Source organism: Lynx canadensis, chromosome B2 (genome assembly GCF_007474595.2).
Source record: "Lynx canadensis isolate LIC74 chromosome B2, mLynCan4.pri.v2, whole genome shotgun sequence".
NCBI lineage: Eukaryota > Metazoa > Chordata > Mammalia > Carnivora > Felidae > Lynx > Lynx canadensis.
Genome location: NC_044307.1, coordinates 121554720 through 121572968, shown reverse-complemented (window position 1 = coordinate 121572968; position 18249 = coordinate 121554720). Strand labels below are relative to the sequence as shown.

Genomic DNA, 18249 nt, shown 5'->3' with positions numbered 1-18249 from the left:
CAACATGGCACAGTAATGCTGGGAAAATAAAACTGGCTTATGTTCCTATCCCTGGGCAGTTAAAACTGTCCATCGACACATGACATGTGCATGTATGTATGATGTATGTATGTGTGGGTCTATATACCTATATATCTAGATAGATAGATAGATATGGAAAGTTCCGTACCCCATTAGTAACAATCACACACTGGCATATATAAAGATGGAATTTATCATAACCAATAGGTTTTTAACTTGAGAAATAAAAAGGCTTTTCTTATTGACAACAGATGAATACACTAAGCCCCAGCCAGGTGAGAACATGCCCATAAGTTTCAAGAAGATATAAAAGGCTTCACCAGTTGATAAATAAATCTTTCATATTTGTACCCCATACACGCCAATGCTCTGAGCTGCCTCATTGGGATTAGCAAGCTGTGGTGTTTTGCTTCAGGAATTCCTCGGAGTATGACCCTGTACAGGTCATTTGTGATGTTGGCATCTCTGGAAGACTAGTTGGGGGTGCGGGAGCTGGGTTGGAGTGGCAGCACGAGGGTTGTCTCAAGGTGATCAGGGTGGGGTCCTCTGGCTCCCTGGAGCCAGTGTTAGCTTCTCGCGCCTTCCTGCTCAGCGACAGCTGAGTCTCTTCTGCTGGAACCAACATCAGCTGCTTTGGGACCGCTGACCCTCAACTCCCCCGGGTTTCTGCCTCTCCTCTGCTAAGCCCTGGGCGGTTTCCTGGTGTTCCTTTCACACTAACGATAGGAAATCTCCTATTTCTGATGTCCCACTCTTAAAAAGGGGACTGTCACAGCCCAGTAACTTGCTTTCCTGGGATACTGTTCTTTCAGCCCTCAGTGATTGATCAGTTTGGAGGATAGTTGGGCTCAGTTTCTTACTCTCTTTGGAACAAGAGCCGTGTTCCATATCCACACCTTGCTGTACCGTTAGGCTCACTCCACTCCCCTCCTTGTCACTCAATGTGATACTTTTCATTCAGCCTTCACCATTCTCCCTTTAGTCCAGATTACTTTGGAGACCTACAGGTTATCAGGTTTGTACATCTTTCATTCCAATTATAAACAGAGCTCAAGTTATTTCTCGCAGGACTTCTGAGCTCCGTGCAAAACAAGGGATATTACCTGGCATCTATTCTACGTGTCCCTCAATATTTCATAACAGTAAAGTTAAACATGAAACGAATGTAACCAGACCATAGAGGGGACCTCTGGGGGGGTGCCTAATTCCAGCTGACCACATAAATCAGCAACTACCCCAACCCAAGTGCTACCAAGGAAATAACTTGCTTTTCAGAGCAATGCGTGAACAATTCTGGGGACAGAAACTCCTTTCTCTCTCTCTGTCCTTCCCCCTCTCTCCCTCTATCCTTCCCCTGCCTTCTGTAACAGCCCTATGAGTAAATTAATAAAGTTACCCAGACCTCGTCTGAGAGCAGACTGGAGAAAAACAATGAGATGTTTTTGACAAAGATATAGAAAATGATATCCAGGGCTCATAAGGGCTCATTATAATGTACTTTCTTACACACTGCTGGTGAGATTTTGAATGAGTATAGACTTTCTGCAAAGCAAGTTTATACTATTTATTTAAAAAATCACTTCCATTATTCTCAGGAATAATCTGAGAAGTAAAGATGTAAGGATGTGTAAGGATGGTCAATGCAGTACTATTTATCATGAGAGAAATTGGAAACAACCTAAATGTATGAAAACAAGTTATGCTTTATGCATTAAATGAAATATTGCCCTCTCTTTAAAAATCATGTTTCCAAAACATATTTGTGTGATGTGGCAAAAGCTTAGTTTATAATATTGAGGCAAAAAGTAGAATAAAAACTGTATATGCAACACTAACCTAATTTTGTTATGTTTATCGATCTCTCTGGAAGTAAATCTTTTCTTTCCGAATGATTTGAAATAATCATAGATTATTTTTATTGTCAGAAAAAAAATTAACACAGCTGTTTTCATTTGGCAACAATCTGTTTTTGGGGTTTCTAGTTTGGGGGTAAATGCCTTTTTCCTGTGAGGCATACAAGATATAATTTGGAGGAAAAGTTCTTAGGGAAGGAATGGAAAGACAAGAGTTTGGAAACCAGTTGATGCTTTCCCTCAACAGCTGCACAGTTTCGGTGTTTTTATTTTTTCATGTTCTCCTTCGGCCTGCCCAAGAACAAATATTGTTATTTTTTAAGTTGTACATTGACCCAAAGGGGGTAATGGTGTGAATTAGTGGAGGAGAGAGAAACTCACTAATCCCAACCCATCACTCTTTTTATCTGCTCAGGGGCCTGACTTCCCTACATGGGCAAGAGAAAAAAAATGTTAACTTTAAAATTCAGTCCAAGCAGCCAACTAGAAATTGCTGATCTGGCATAAAATACGAAGCATTTTGGCAATGTGTATGAAGAGCCTAAAATGGGTCATACTCCTTGGCTCATAACTCTACTTCTGGAAAATGGAGACCAGGATTCAAGATGGGCATGAAGGCCTAGAGTGAAAGAGTAGAAAGTCAGTCATCCTCTAACTATCTGAAAATCATGGAATGGTTAGCTTAACTGTGGATGAGATAAGCAAAATATGAAAAAAAAAAATTAAAGCTTCTGTAGGCTCAGTACTTCAGAGAGTACCATACATTTGGAGCGTCTTCGTCTTTTTAGCCCCATTTTGCTTATCCAGCCATTGGTAGAGATGAGACTCAGACCAGGGTCAGAATGATAACTACATAGATGTGAACATATAACTTGGTTTGGAATGTTCTCTAAACAGTATGTAACTTGTGGGAAAGGAAATCATTCTAATGAGAGAGATGCGTAGAAGAAATCTCATGCCCTTTTCGGTTCTGATGGGACCAGTAGAGGCTTCAAAACGAGTCATGTGCCAACAATTTCTGGGATTTTCTATAACTTACAGTTGAGACTGGGTGGATCTTTATCTGGCAAAATACCCGCATTCTGGCTCAAAAATCACAGGAAATTTTTCCTCTAGAGTCATGACTTCCTCTTTTTTTAATGCTGGAAGGAACTTTAGAAATCTTACCACTGGTGAAGAAACCAAGGCACAGAGTGATTACACAATTATCTTGGGGTCAGAGCAACTTAGTAGCAGAGCCCGCAAAGTTCAGGACCATTTATGAAGTTTTGAAAATAACCACTTTGGTTTTTTAAAAAAAATTTTTTAACGTTTATTCATTTTTGAGGCAGAGAGAGACAGAGCATGAATGGGGGAAGGTCAGAGAGAGAGGGAGACACAGAATCTGAAACAGGCTCCAGGCTCTGAGCTGTCAGCACAGAGCCCGACGTGGGGCTCAAACTCACGGACCACGAGATAATGACCTGAGCCAAAGTCAGACACCCAACCAACTGAGCCACCCAGGCGCCCTGAAAATAACCACTTTGTAAAACCTTTATACTAATAAGTTAGAATATACCTGATATAAATATTGAGAGAGACAGTGGAATTCAGTATCACATAATGTGTGAGTTGATTTATAAGATTCAAAAGAAAAAGGAAAAGGAAAAGACAGACCAAAAAAAATGGGGGTTTGTAAATTGTTTGAGGAGAAGGCCCCCTAGATGATGCAGAAGGCTTTGCAGGTGGAAATAAAAAGTTAAGTTCAGCTATCACGGGTCATGGCTGACTCTGAAGATATACCCTTCTTAGTTTGGGTGTTGATTTTCCAGCAATACAGATAAATTTCTTCGAATGCACTCATCATATTCTGATATTTTTTTTTTTGGCTTTGAATCAAGAGTATTTTTTTTTATTTTTTTAACATTTATTTATTTTTTGAGAGACAGAGCGTGAGCAGGGGAGGGGCAGAGAGAGAGGGAGACACAGAATCCAAAGCAGGTGCTCCAGGCTCCAAGCTGTCAGCACAGAGCCCCACGCGGGGCTCGAACTCACAGACCACAAGATCATGACCTGAGCTGAAGTCGGACACTTAACTGACTGAGCCACCCAGGCACCCCGAATCAAGAGTATTTACTTGCAAAATGGCCTCCTCCATCAGTGTAGTAACAATGATGGCCCATCTCCAGATGGGCTGAGATCCAATTTTAGCGTTAGGAAAATAAAAGCCTCTAGGACACCACCTTGGATTCGGAAAGGGAACTCTCGAAATCACTTCCCCAAATATTCACCCACTACTGGGAGAATGATGTTAGTCCAGAGTAGCAGCAGCTAGAAGCAGTCCACGTTGAGCTGGCTTCATGAATGACAGGCTGAGCCGCCTGGAGCCTCGTGGTTCCAGTGGGTCAGGGGAGGCCCTGTAGGAGACCCTTCTGGAAACTGGCACAGTTGGCTCTTTTGAGTACGAGACTTCCTTGCTCTTCCAGGTCCTCGAGGAGAGGAGATTGTGCAACTACTGAAGAGGAAGACCCAAGCTGGAGATCAGGAAGGGGACATCTGTTTCCAGTGTGTAACACAAGATCCTCGACACTTAGTGATGGTGCATGGAATGCAATGAGCTACTGTGCACCATCGTTCTAAAATACGTTTTTTTTTCACAGTTTTACATTTCTAAAATGGGGATGCATCTTAACATTTGTCTCTTCGGGGCGCCTGGGTGGCTCAGTCGGTTAAGCATCGGACTTGGGCTCAGGTCATGATCTCACAGTTCATGGTTCAAGTCCCGCGTCGGGCTCTGTGCTGACAGCTCAGAGCCGGGAGCCTGCTTTGGATTCTGTGTCTCCGTTGCTCTCTGCCCCTCCCTCCCCCCAAAAAAAACCATTAAAAAAATTAAAAACATTTGTTTCTTTGTTTGAATTTTCTATATTGTTGGTATCATCCCTGCTGAGTTTAATTACCATTAAAAATGCCTTAAAAAGATTAAAGTCTGGTTCAGCATCAGAAAAAAAATGTTTTTTTATATAAATAAGAAATAATAAATATTATTTTGTTACACACTGGAAAGCATGAAAATAGAAAAGTAACAGGTAAGAACAAAGGCATTTGTCATTGGAGAAATGCCCACATTCTGTATTTTCTACAAAGCAACATCCAAGTGACTTACAGAACTTAAGGAAGGAAGCAAACCATGAGCAGATGACCCTGTTACATTTTGTTACTAAGATATGTGCAAGGGATTGCCTTTCACATCCTGTATTCATTTGTTGTGACTGCTGTAACAATGACCACAAACTTAGTGCCTTAGCACAACAGAAACTTACTCCTTCTTAGTTGGTGGTCAGAAGCTCAACATCAGTTTCACTGGGTCAAAATCAAGGTGTGGGTATGGCCCTGCTCCCTCTGGAGGCTGTTGCTTCTTCCAGCCTCTGGTGGCTACATCACTCTAATCTCTACCTCTGTCTTCATATCACCTTTTCTTCTTCTGTGTATCAAATCTCTCCCTCCAATTCTCTTAAAAGGACACTAATAATGGCATTTAGGGCCCACATAAATAATCAAGGATAATCTCTCAATCTCAACATTCTTTTTTTTTTTATTAAATTTTTAACGTTTATTTATTTTTGAGACAGAGAGAGACAGAGCATGAACGGGGGAGGGTCAGAGAGAGAGGGAGACACAGAATCGGAAACAGGCTCCAGGCTCTGAGCCATCAGCCCAGAGCCTGACGCGGGGCTCGAACTCACGGACCGCGAGATCGTGACCTGGCTGAAGTCGGACGCCCAACCGACTGAGCCACCCAGGCGCCCCTCAATCTCAACATTCTTAATACATCTGCAAAGACCCCTTTTCCAAATAAGGTAACATTTACAGTTTTCAAGGATTAGGATCTGAGATCTTTGGGACCACCATTCAGCCCACTACGCATACCAAAGAATATAACTAGAGTCAGAAGAACCCCCAAATTTCTAAGAATAAGTAAAAGAAAGGTTGACATGACTCATTTATGATGACATTTTCTTTATGTTTTCTTCTGACAAAATCAGAAAAGAGTGAGCATGAAACTTGCAGAACTGGTGTATCAGTGGCTGGGAAGAGAATCTCAGTGACAACAGAGAATTCTTCTAAGAAATGTTCTTAATAGCTCAGAGAACAAAACTGGGTGGTAAATCACTAGATATTGGCAATTCAAAAAAATTTTAATGTTTATTCATTTTTGAGAGACAGAGAGAGACAGAGCATGAGCGGGAAGGGGCAGAGAGAGAGGGAGACTCAGAATCCGAAGCAGGCTCCAGGCTCCAAGCTGTCAGCACAGAGCCTGACGCGGGGCTTGAACTCACGAACTGCGAGATCATGACCTGAGCCGAAGTCGGACGCTCAAGTGACTGAGCCACCTAGGTGCCCCTAGATATTGGCAATTCAAAGTGCGAAGTGATTCAGAAGGACTAGACTCTGAAAATGAAGACGTTGTAGGAAAACTTCAATATGACAGATTGATTATAAAAATGGTCCCAAATCTCCACCCTTTGCTTACCCATGCTCTAGGCAATGTGACTTTGCAGCTTCTCCCGTCGAGAGATGGTAATTCTATCAAGAGATAGAATCTATTTCCCCATCCTGTGACTCCAAGATGCCCTGTGACTGGCATTTGCCAATAAAACACAGCTGAAGTGATGCTATCTAGGTCCAAGAGGCATTGCTTCTGTTCCTTCCCAAGTCACCATGAGAGCAAGTACAGACTGGCCTACTGGGTGATGAGAAACATGTGACTCAGTCGCTCTTATCACTCCAGCCAATGAAATAGCCAGCCAGCTACCAGACATGTGAGTGAGGCCATCCTGGACCAGCTAGCTCTCAGACAAACTGCTATTCAACCACAGATAAATGAGCCAGTTGAGAACAGCGGGGCCCTGCTCACACCAGCAGAACTGCAGTGTGACCTGCAGATTCTGAGTGACAATAAATGCTTACTGTGTTAAGCCATTAAGATCTGGCATGGTTTATTATACGACATAATACATCATGTAATGGCATGGTTTATTATATGACAAAGACTAAATAATACATAATGGTAGAAAGTCATCAGATTTTATTTATTTATTTTTTCAACGTTTATTTATTTTTGGGACAGAGAGAGACAGAGCATGAACGGGGGAGGGGCAGAGAGAGAGGGAGACACAGAATCGGAAACAGGCTCCAGGCTCTGAGCCATCAGCCCAGAGCCTGACTCGGGGCTCAAACTCACGGACCACGAGATGGTGACCTGGCTGAAGTCGGACGCTTAACCGACTGCGCCACCCAGGCGCCCCAAAAGTCATCAGATTTTAATGGCAGCGTGAATAAATATTTTAGAATAAATCAGACTTCGAATGCAAAACATAGCTTTTGGAGTATTTTAATGAACTTATTTTGCTTATAATTCCCTTTTTTGTAGTAGTGACATAGGATAGAAATATACTTACTAATAAGTCTAAAACAGATCTTTAAATAAGTGTGAGACAAACGTTTGAATTGAAAACAAAAGCATCGTGTAATGATTTCATTGGAGGTACTTCTTTTTCAGGGCTACAGCCAGCCATCCTTAATTTCTTTTGGAGCTTCTCCTACGCTCAAGGCAGAAGCACATTTCAGTTTAAATACAATAATTCTATGCTAACCTTTCTGCTGCTTATCCACGATATAACTTCTGGTGATTTACCGCCCTTCTCTGAGTTTCAGGTGTCCTACATGAAAAGGGAGAATAATACCTCCTGGTTAGGGTTGTTTTGAAGATAAAATACGATAGTGCATATGAATCTGCTCTGTGTAATGCAAATGGATGAAAAATATTAAGAAGGCTGAATCTATGCTGAATAGCATATTTCTAAATATGCTCAATAATAGCATTTTATTGGCTCAAGAGTGGTGTTGATTTTTTCAATAAGATTTTTCTATTCCATGAAGCAGATCATGTGGGTTCTATGAATATATGTTTTATTGCTGTCGTTATCCCCACTCATTCCCACAACGTAGACACAATAAGACCTGCGAACCTGACCTTTTCCCCATCACATGCTGCTCACCGTTGGTGTAGCAGAATAAAACCAGGTGGCCCAAATGCAGACACCCCAGCCTTAATTGCCTTAGGTTACATTTACAGCAAGCAGATTTGGGATTCTTGTCTCACCTAAAGCCTCCATTTCATAAAATCTGCCTTGGTCAGTAACCAACCTGTCCATCCATCTCCAGCCAACCAAAGTTGACAGGGCAAGAGGCATACAACTGATTTGGAGAGTTTATTCAGAGCTTCTTAGAACAAGTCCCTATCTTGAGAATTCAAATTAAGACATGCGGAGGTTGAAATTTTGGAAAGTGGAGCTGTAACTGTATGTGTGGAACTGGGGCCATGGTCAGCAACCTAACCCACCAACCGCATATCAAATAGCAAGTTCAGGAGAGGCGCCTGGGTGGCTCAGTCAGTTGAGCCTCCAACTCTTGATTTTGGCTCAGGTCACGATCCCAGGGTTATGGGATTGAACCCCGTATCGGACCGAGCATGGAGGCTGCTTTAGATTCTGTCTCTCTCTGCCCCTCTGCCCCTCTCCCCTGCTTGTCTGTTCTCTCTCTCTCTAAAATGTAAAAAAGAAAAAGAAAAAAAAGTTCAGGAGGAGTAGGAAGTGACTCATCACAAAAAATCAGAGGAGAAAATGCAGAGGACTGGTGGAAGAAGCAGAGTTCAGGTCTCAGAGAGAGAGAGAGGGTGTTTCGCTCCAAACTTTCAGTTTCCCAGTAGATTTTCCCTACTGTTTATTCTCTGCCTGGAGATGTCAGCCAAATTCCTCGGACTATCTTTACAATGCCTCATTCCCCTTTTTATTTGAGCGAGTTTGAAGGGATTTTTATTCCTTGTAACCAAATGACCCCTGCTGGTTTGAAAAATTCCCCTGGGTTTAGAGATGTGTTGGGTTTCTTTTTAGTCCTTGGTGGGGAGAAAAAGAAAGCTTGTTAAGAAAAAAAAAATGGTGGAGGAAGGAGCTATTGAGTGGGTGACAGATGCCTGAAAGAAAGAGATTAGGGGGCAGCAGAAGGTGGTGGTATTCACATAAAATGCAGACGAAAAAGGAATTCTAATGAAATTGATTAGTCAAAGACCCCAGGAACCAAGCAGAACAATGTAGAGGTGACCACTCCCCAGTGATGGTAAGGATGTTGAAGGGAGACCCACAATGTTCTGAAAGACACAATACTTAATATAGACCTTTCCTGGGTTTCAGTGCTAAAAAAAAAAAAAAAAAAAAAAAAGATTTCTAATATGATGAGGACCAATGTGTCAGGGTAATTCCCTTTTGATGGAATTGGTGATGACTTTAAATTATTACAGAGTAAGTGTTCATCACCAGATTCTAAAATTAAGATTAGACAATATATGTCAACCAGCCTGTGGTTACAGCAATGCAACATGAACTTACCACACAGAGACATCTCTAAGAAACTTATTAAGCTTTTTGCATTCATTCTTCTTCAAGCACTTGCCATGTGCCTGTCCCTGTGCTAGCTAGGTACTGGGAAAACCAAGGCGAACGAGCCTCACATCGCCCTTGTTCTCATAGAGCTAGAGAAGATACACACAACTTGATACATAAACAGAGAAATGAAACAAAATAAGAATTACCTGCTATTGATAAAGTGATAAAGGCTGAAAAATACAGAATTTCGAGTAGCTTCCACTCCACCTAAGGTGGTGAGGTCTCACTGAAAAAAGACAACACTTGAATGTAACCTGTCTTAATCACATTCAAGATAACCCGAGGTGATTAGATCATCACAAGAATTTAATATTGTTTACCACTGGCTAGATAACCGTTTAGGGTAAATGCGTATCATTCGTTGAGGCACTTTTATAACTTAAGGTCCAGAAGAAGGGGAGAAGAGAGGAGAACAATAAATATTAATTAGTGTCTAACATGCACTAGACATTATGTTATCAAAGGAGTCATTATTATACTCATTGTATAGATGGAAGAACCAAGGTCTAAATGGTCAAGTCTCCTGTTCAAGGACTTAATCAAAAGCTCTTTCCACTATACCATTCACTAGATGAAGATCTAACTGCATCCTTAAAAGGCAACCAACTACTTCCTTATCACCAACTGGATAACTGGATTAATTCAACTGGATTAATTCAACTGGATTAATATCACCAACTGGATTAATTTTAAAATAAGGTCCTGGGATCATTTTATTCTTATAAGGTGTCTCATATTATTTTGCTACTCAAAGCTCCTTTTAAGCTAATGCTTCTGTCCCAAGGGCCATATAAATTCAAAACCAATAATGTCATCTTCTACTGGGAAGGGAAAAAAAGAACAGATTTCATCTGAGCGTCGGGGTGGGGGGGGGGGTGACGCCACCTAGTCCCATCATGTCTGCTTGTCTATGCTTCTATCAAATATGTACCGAGGCTTCATGGTAAGAGTAAAGTTTCAATTCGAGCACAGCAACAGCCCTGCTGTCAGTTTCTTTGCCCCAGCTTCCTTCACCAGAGCCTCGGACAGTCAATGATTCCCTCTTGATTCCACATTTCTGGAGGAGTGGGGCACCGCCACGCTGGGTGCTGGGGGACAAGAATGAAGTTGTTCCTCGGAGAAGTCGGCTCTCTACTGTGTTCTAAACGGCAGTTCTCTCCACCTTTTCACTCCTTTCTTCTCCCTCTGCCCTGGGGAGGGGATTTTAAGCCCTGTCCCGGGGGTGGGTAATCCTTCCGTGACCGTGACCGGGGAGGAGGGGGGCCCCCGCGGAGCCCGCCCGGATCTGAAGATCAAAGGCGCGTGCAGCCCAGCGGGACCAGAGGAGCTCTCGATGCAGCTGGCAGCTCGCAGCTCGCGAGCTTGCAGGGGCACAGCCAGCATCTGGAGGGAAGGATGCAGAGCCAGGAAAGGAAGCTCGGCTCGCCGACGGCGTGGGGCGGGCGCCTCCCCTCGGTGGCTGTGCCGGGTCCTAACCCGAGAATCCTCCCCGGGTGGCGCCTCCGCGCGGGGCGGTCCGAACACGTACCCCGCTGTTGCGGAGGCGGCGCCCGGAAAAGGCCGTGTAGGCTGCAGCTCGGCGCTCGGAGCGCCCTTCCTTCTCCTCCTGCCTTCTTCCATCAGCTCTGGGGGGGGGGGGGGGGGTGGAAAAGCCGCGGAGGAAAACCCGCCTTTCCCCACTAGTCCTCTGGGCTCGGGGCCCCGCCCAGCCTGCGAGCCACACCCGGCGCTCACCACCCCTCCGGCGCCCCTGCGTCCCAACTCCGGCGGACTTCCCACGAGCCCGCCCGACGCCCAGGGCCCCATCCCGGAGCCAATCCTCCTCCTACCACTGGAGTGAAAGGGAAATCTTCGCTGGACCTTCTGCGCAACCGGGGAGTCGCAGGGGGCGTGGATGCCGGGTGCCCATATTTCTCTCCCCCTTAGGGGTCGCAAAGGAGCCAACAGCAGCAGGACCTTAATCCATCCAGGTCTGTAACTCGTAGACTGACGACCGAAATCTGTCTGGAGAGCACAAGATGTGCGCCCAAACGTGGATACAGGGGGGCCAGCCACACATCTCTTGGGACGAGTGGGTTGATTTCCCCGCTGGCATTTAAGCATTAGGCAGACACTGCATGCCCCGTGGAGGGAACAGAAAAGGACACGAAGCCGGACCCCAGAACGTGCAACCCCTTGAGAAAAAATTTCCCAAATATTTTCTTTGTCTCTGCATTCGCTTCTTTGGTTTCCTTGCGACAGATCCCCAAACAGTGATTCTCAACGTGCGGTTCCTGGGCCAGCAGCATCAACGTCCCCTGGGAAATTGTGAGACATAGAAACGCTGGGGCCCCATCCCAGGCTTTTTGAATCCAGAACTGGGGTGTGTGTGTTGTAACCCGACAATCTACTTCCGCCAGCCATCCAGGTAATTCTGGATGGCACACCCTGAAACAACCACCGGCTTAGAAGTCTCCTTGGGTAGTATTTCCCACTAACCAGCGGTATAACCAGCGTTCCCAGGTCTTGTTTACCACTTCTCTTTTTAGAAAGAAGTCTCTGATTTCACAGTAGAGAAACACCTGATAGAAGCACAGTGAGTTGCTCGTAAAAAGTCATAAAGCAATCAGAATGAGGGAGAGAGAGAGAGAGAGAGAGAGAGAAGGGGGACTTCCCCAGCTACAGTCCAGTGTTAATATCTGTCTCCTCCTGAGCACGCGAAGACACGTTTATCTTCCAGGTTTCTACAACCTGTTTTGGTTGTTCTTCTGAAACACCTTCTTATGAAAACACCTTCTAAGATAGTTTTCATAACTAAGAGGTCACAGACAGGACACGCTCCACCCCTCACGCCCCTCTGGCAAGCAGCAAAGGAGGTCCCCCATTCCTTCTCTAGGTGCCACTTGCCTCCTTTTCAAATCAAGGGACACCAGGTACCTAGACTGGACACAGGTAGGCTGACTGTTACCAGGAGGACAACAGATGCTGGAAAGTTGGGCGTGGTGGGTGTGAGAGTGCGGGGGGTCTGGCTGGCTGGCCGAAGAGAAGGGCCAATGGGGAGGAATCATTTAGACTGTGGATGTGTATACGAAGATGTTTGGGGCGGTCACATTGCTATGTTCCTGGGGCAAGCGGGAGCCATAACCCAGTCATCCCCACAGTGTTGCCTACTCCCTTGGATGCACAACCATGGGATCCCAAGTACAACCCTGCCTCCTGGCTGAGGCCCTTGTGGGCAGATCTTCCTGTAGCCTTCCTATTTGCTGATCTCAGCCCTGTCTTTGATCTTTGAAATCTGGGTTCTAGAATTTTAGGAAATAGTCACATCGGGAGAAAGCTGTCGACAAATCTGGAGAACATTGGGGAAGGGTAAAGGTACGTGGGGGGCAGAAAGAAAAATTGTAACCTTCAGCGTTGCATCAAAGGAGGAAGGCGTTTTGTTCCAGCAATAAAAAGAGCATCACCTATGTGTTATAAACACATACCCTTCGGGCTTCCTGGCTGAGACACTTTCAGGTCGGGTCAGGCATGGACAGCTCATTTCTGGCCACTTAGTGAAAATCACTGATATTTGCACAGATCTTTCCCTTTATAAAGCAATTACACAAATATAATCTCCTCTGGGTCTTATTAAGGCTGTGCAAGGCAAAAGAGGAAAAGTATGAGTATGATTATGTTAACATTTATCCCCATTTTCAGAGATGAGAAAACTGAGGATCCGAGTGCTTTCAGTGAAAAGCCAGAGGCATAACTAGGGCTTAACTCATATGTTCCCTATTCATAGCCTCATCCTCAAGCTGAAAGCAAAGGCTTCAAATCATAGGAAGGAGGCATCGGACTTAAAAAAAAAAAAATCCTCTTGCAGTTTGGGGTCCACAGAATGAGCAAGCAGAAGTTTCTTCTCTATGGACCACCTGACTCAAGTGCTCAGAACTGTGAGCAAGTTTGGAAATTTTGCTGAACGTGAAATGCAAACAGTTGGGACTCATCATCTCTGACTTGGATTCAGAATCATGGAGGGGAGGGCACTGGTCCTCTAGTAGAAGTGACCTGACGGAACAGAAGGCGGGAGTTTGGGGAAGGTGGAGGTGGCCAGAGCTTGAAATGCGCTCCTAAAGGTCAAGTGGGGGCTGGGGGAGTGGTAGAAAAGCCAGACGTCCAGAGACGTCCTCCGACGTGCAAATGACAGGGACAGGAACGCAGATTAGAAGTCAGCCACGTTCCCGGCCCTTGGAGAATGGAGAATTGCGCTTGGTAATGCCATCACCGGCCCAGAACCACCAGGCACAGCGGTTCACCTGTTGGGCGAGCTTCGCCGGCTTCTTCCCAAAAGGCCAGGCTGAGGGTGCCACCCACCAAGCAGCCCTGAGGTTGGTCGGAGGTGCAGGAGGTGGAACGGGAGCTCTTACTCCAGGTACCAAACAGAGCCGAGAAAAAGAGGGGAAAGAAATCGAAAAGAAAGAGCAAATGAAGCGGAAGTTTCAAGGCCCTCTGCGAGGAATAACAGTATAAATAACCGAAGACGTCTTGTAAACACTGCGGTCATAACCCCGAACATTAAACAGCCCGGGGGCATCTGGCTCATCGGCCGCTGCGGGCTGCGCTGGGGCAGCGAGTGAACCCGGTTCCAGGCTCCTCGGCCTCGCCTCTCTGTTTATCTCTACTTAATCTTCCCCGACGAGCTGTTCCGTAGCCTGGACGATGTTTAAATTAAAACCCAGTCTTCCGGAAGTCGTGGCGGGGAGCTGAAGGCGCGGACTACCCGTAACAGTAACCGAGAGGCAGGCACGATTGGTGTTGGAAGTAACTCATTAATTACTAAGAAGAAATCGATAATGTACGTTGCAGCACTCTCTAGATGTTAACACACATCCTCAAGGTTACGGAATTTACACTTCTCGTGACTCGCATTACTTCCTCCCATTCTGGCGCTGTGGGTTGTTCGGGCTCCTGTCTGCGGCTACACAGTTGAAAAACGTGAAATTTACCTGAGTGCCCGTGTCATGAATTACACTGCGAATACACGAAAAGCGGATTTTCCTTTTCTGGTGTGCTTTTCCCTCGAATCGTGTCACTGTTGGTAACTTCAACACTGCCCGTTTAGGTTCACGATTACATTATTTATAATTGTCTTCAAAGTAACCTGCCAACCTGAGACTATAGTTTCTTTTGGACGTTTCAGTGCAAAATGAGATCTGCACCTTGACAGTGGAAACTGAATCTTTTCCCCTCTCTAGAACTTTGGCTTGAGGTTCAAAAGAACCGCTTTTATTGACAAGCTTCCCCATAGTCCCCAGCTCTTCTGTTACAAATAATTTTTTTTTCCAAAGAAATCACACTAATGTCAGGGCTTTTTAGCAATATAAAGAAAGATTTATTTTTGAAAGTAGCAAAACCTGTTTGAAAAAAATATATATCTTTACGTGAATTACTTTATAAATGTGACTGTCAAAGTCAGCTATTCTATGATCTACAATTTACAACATATTGTACAAAAGATACACGTCGATATGCTCTTATTATCTATTTATATATTTATAATTACGTATGGCACTTGGACCAGCAAGGCTCGCAGAGTCATTCACGGTAGAAGTTAATAAAGTTAAATAGATGGGAATCTTTGTAAGTACAATTGATCTCCTCTGGTTTGGAAACGAATCTCCTCGTCGTTGTAAGTGTTCTCGAGGTGGGGGGGGGGAGGGGGCAGGGAGAGGAGCGTCGCGAGGGGGAAGCAGAGACAGAGAGCAGGGAGGGCAGGGGTCGCCTTCCCGGGGCCCGCTCCCCCCGGGAGCGCGCCTTTCCCAGACTCGGGCCCGCTCCCCCCGGGAGCGCGCCTTTCCCAGACTCGCACCTCCAAGGTCAGGATGCTGTGGTTCCACATAAGCGGCTCGCGGTCACCACTTCTTTCAGGTCACTCTCGGGTTTCCCGGCCACCATAAAGGGCCACGTCTGCAGGAAAGAAGAGGGCGTTGGAGGTAAGTGGCAACGGAGGGGGTGGGGGGATGGGGTGGGCTCAGAGCCTGCGACCAGAGAGGAGAGGGCGAGATGGGGGCAGGCGGTGAGTTGTAAAAACCCGTTATCTCTGCAATTTACTCAGGGTTCTAGTGCGCCCGGTGGCTGGATAAAGAAAGAGCAGTGTTGGCGCCAAGTCGCTGCTCGGGGTGTTGGAGCAAAGAGGTTCATCCTAGGTTGTAAGGGAACCCCAAGAGAGGGGCCCTTGGAAAGCCCAAAGTGGCTGGGGCCGTGGCCCAGCCCGGAGGCCGAGGCCACGGTCAGCCTGAGCTGGGCAGCCAAGTAGGACCTCGTGGCAAGTGGATACCGGGTTCGAGGCGAAGCGGCTTTCGGAGGCCTCTTCCGAGGCCGCGGTCAGGTTTCCCGGCCCTCTGGCTTTCACCCCCATCTATTTTTCTCCTGCCAACTTTCATTTCCTCCCTCACACACGCGGGCTTTGACCACAGTTTCTAAACGAACCACTGGTTCTTAAGGGAACAAAAAAAATGCTAATAAAAGAATATACGCGCCTATTTTATTTAACATCATCTTCCTACTGGGCTGAGCGAGCACTGCCTTTTCTCTTCTCCCAGGCGTTCTATAACACAGCTCACTCAAGTTTCCTGTTCAGAGATGAACGCAGCAGCAACTGTAAATGAGGTAAGTACTTTCATTTTGGTTCCAGATTTTAAGAAAGCTATCTACTCACCTTATTCGAAAGAAATAAAATAAAACTGTGATCAGAGGGGAAAAATATTTACCAGGGTAAAGTGTGCTTCCGCATCCCCTCCCCCCAATTCCTGAAACCAATTCAGTGAGAAGAGGATTCAAAGCTTCAAACCTCTCCCGCTAGTGCTGGCCGATAAGGCGGCTTTCAAGAGGAAAACCTCTCCTTCTTATCATATATAAACAAAGGTGCTAGTAAGTTGTGGTTGTTTTTCTTTAGAGCCTGCAAGTTTTAAAATGAAGTCAAATCAAAAAAGGAGTTAAACCATGCTTCTTGCATGGCAACATGCATTTGAGAAAAATTTAGCCTCAATGAGCATTCCTTTTTTTTTTTTTTTAAGACAGACTGAAAGGTCATTACTTTTTAAGATAAAATGTAACACGTTTTTACATCTTGGGCAAGAGTGACCTATTCGAATATTATTTATGACACTGATGTTTGTGAGAATCTGCGGATTATGCTGATGTGTACTAGAATTCCTGGGATTTAAAAATGTTAACGTGCTTATAAGAGAAGCGCAGAATATTTAAGCAGTTGGGGGCTTAGATGACAATTATGGGGGCACGAGTTTGTCTATACTATCTAATGGTCCTAAATATACTTGGGAGGGAAGCGGAGCTGGGTGTTTTTATGTACAAAAATTAGAGGGGAAAATCAAGGTCTCGTCGGCTAAAAGAAGAAGAAAGAGATGAATAAAATGCCTTTGTGGGCGCGCAGCATCTCGTCGGGGTTCCCTGTCCCACATCAGCCCTGATGGCGCGGGCGCGGGGGGATCCCTCCTCGCTGCCAGCTCAGGACACTTGCAAAAATCTTAATTGGGCTGCCACGTTAAGCACTTGCATAAATCATCCCCGCTCCAGCGGCCCTCAGCGCGGATCGCCCGCAAAGGTCCCCAGAGGCGCGCGGGGCTGGTGGTGGCCGGGGCGCGCGCGCGCTCACCGCGCCGCGGGCGCGCTGGGCGGGGACGCCCGGCCCGCCTCGCCGGCCCCCGCGGACTTACCAGGTTGACCGGGTGAATGTAACCGTTCTCGTACTTGTCGTTCGCCAGGATCTGCCTCAAGTGCGCGATGTAGCTGGATGCCAGCCTGAGCGTGTCCAGCTTGGAGAGCTTGGTGTCCGGGGGCACCCAGGGCAAGGTGGTCTTGAGCCTGGAGAAGGCCTTGCTCAGCACCCGCATCCGGGCCCTCTCGCGCGCGTTGGCCGCGTTGCGTTGGACCTGCTTCCCCTCCTGGCTGACGCCGCCCAAGGGGCTCTTCTTGGTGGGCGCCTTCCTCCTCTTGCCCAGGCCTCCGCGGCCCTTCTGGGGCGACCCCGCCTCGCAGTTGGAGCTCTCCTCGGTGCTCTCGTTGGAAGTCACAAACTCCTTGCCCGAGTCCATTTTCAGCCCGTCGCAGTCCAGCATCTCCACCTCTTGGAGGTCCTCCACATCGCTGAGGGAGCCGGTGGACATGTTTGGGGGAGAGGATCAGAGAGAGAGAGAGAGAGAGAGAGAGAGAGAGAGAGGGACAGAGAGCGAGCGAGCGCGAGCCCCGAACCAGTGGGCCCCCGGGGGTGGAGGGCGGAGCGGCCACCTCGTGCTGGGAGCGGGAGTCGGGGGGCTGGTTGAGTCTTACACTCCTTTTCCCCTTCGCAGAGCTGTGAGAAGGAACCGAGAGGGCTTCTGCGGGGAGGAACCCGGCTCTGTGTCCCCACCCCCGGAGTCCTGGCCGCAGAGGAGTGTGAGAGAGCGCTGAGGAATTTGGTGGACACTAGGAATTTATCTGGGGAATAGAGAGGCGGGTCCTTGTAGCCCAGGGGAGGGGCCTGCTAGGCCCCGGCGGACTCTTCGACCCCTTTCACCACCGGAGGGAAACTCCTGCGCACGGATCCCCGTTTCCAACTCGCAGTGTGAATCGACTCAAGGGCCACACGCGAATGCGGGTCACCTTCTTCCGCTAGAGCCGAGGAGGAGCGTGCCCCACCCACAGCCCCTCTCCTGGGCCGTCTCCTCCGGCCTGCTTTCCTTCTTCAGAGGTCCTAGCCGGCTGTTACCCAGGACTTAGGGGAAATGATCAGCTCCTTTTGCCCTTTCTAGGCCTTCGGACCGACCGCAAATCTCACAAGCATCCCCCTGTCGTCCCTCCTTCCCTCCCCCAATTAAAACACCAATTAAAATCCAGGCAGGGGTCGACTCCCTCCCGCCAGCACCCCGGAATGC

General features: G+C 46.7%; 1 protein-coding gene across 2 annotated transcripts; it reads right to left on the bottom strand.

Moving 5' to 3' along the window:
- Positions 1-14696: 14696 nt before the first annotated feature.
- Positions 14697-17921, bottom strand: TCF21 (transcription factor 21). Of its 2 annotated transcripts, none has more exons than XM_030316383.1 (2): positions 17053-17921; positions 14697-15283 (listed from the first exon to the last, which is right to left on the bottom strand). In XM_030316383.1, exons 1-2 carry the CDS (start codon positions 17500-17502, stop codon positions 15194-15196), a joined length of 540 nt encoding a protein of 179 aa, XP_030172243.1. In that variant the 5' UTR covers positions 17503-17921; the 3' UTR covers positions 14697-15193. The 2 variants fall into 2 exon arrangements, with proteins under 2 accessions (XP_030172243.1, XP_030172244.1); XM_030316384.1 differs by lacking the exon at positions 14697-15283 and adding an exon at positions 15913-15974.
- Positions 17922-18249: the final 328 nt, after the last annotated feature.

What these genes read in the sequence shown, in the direction of transcription:
- TCF21 (XM_030316383.1), bottom strand. Translation starts at nt 17,502, where the DNA reads ATGTCCACCGGCTCCCTCAGCGATGTGGAGGACCTCCAAGAGGTGGAG. An exon ending in ACATTCACCCGGTCAACCTG is followed by an intron (nt 15,284 to 17,052) that starts GTAAGTCCGCGG and finishes TCTTTCCTGCAG; the next exon opens with ACGTGGCCCTTTATGGTGGC.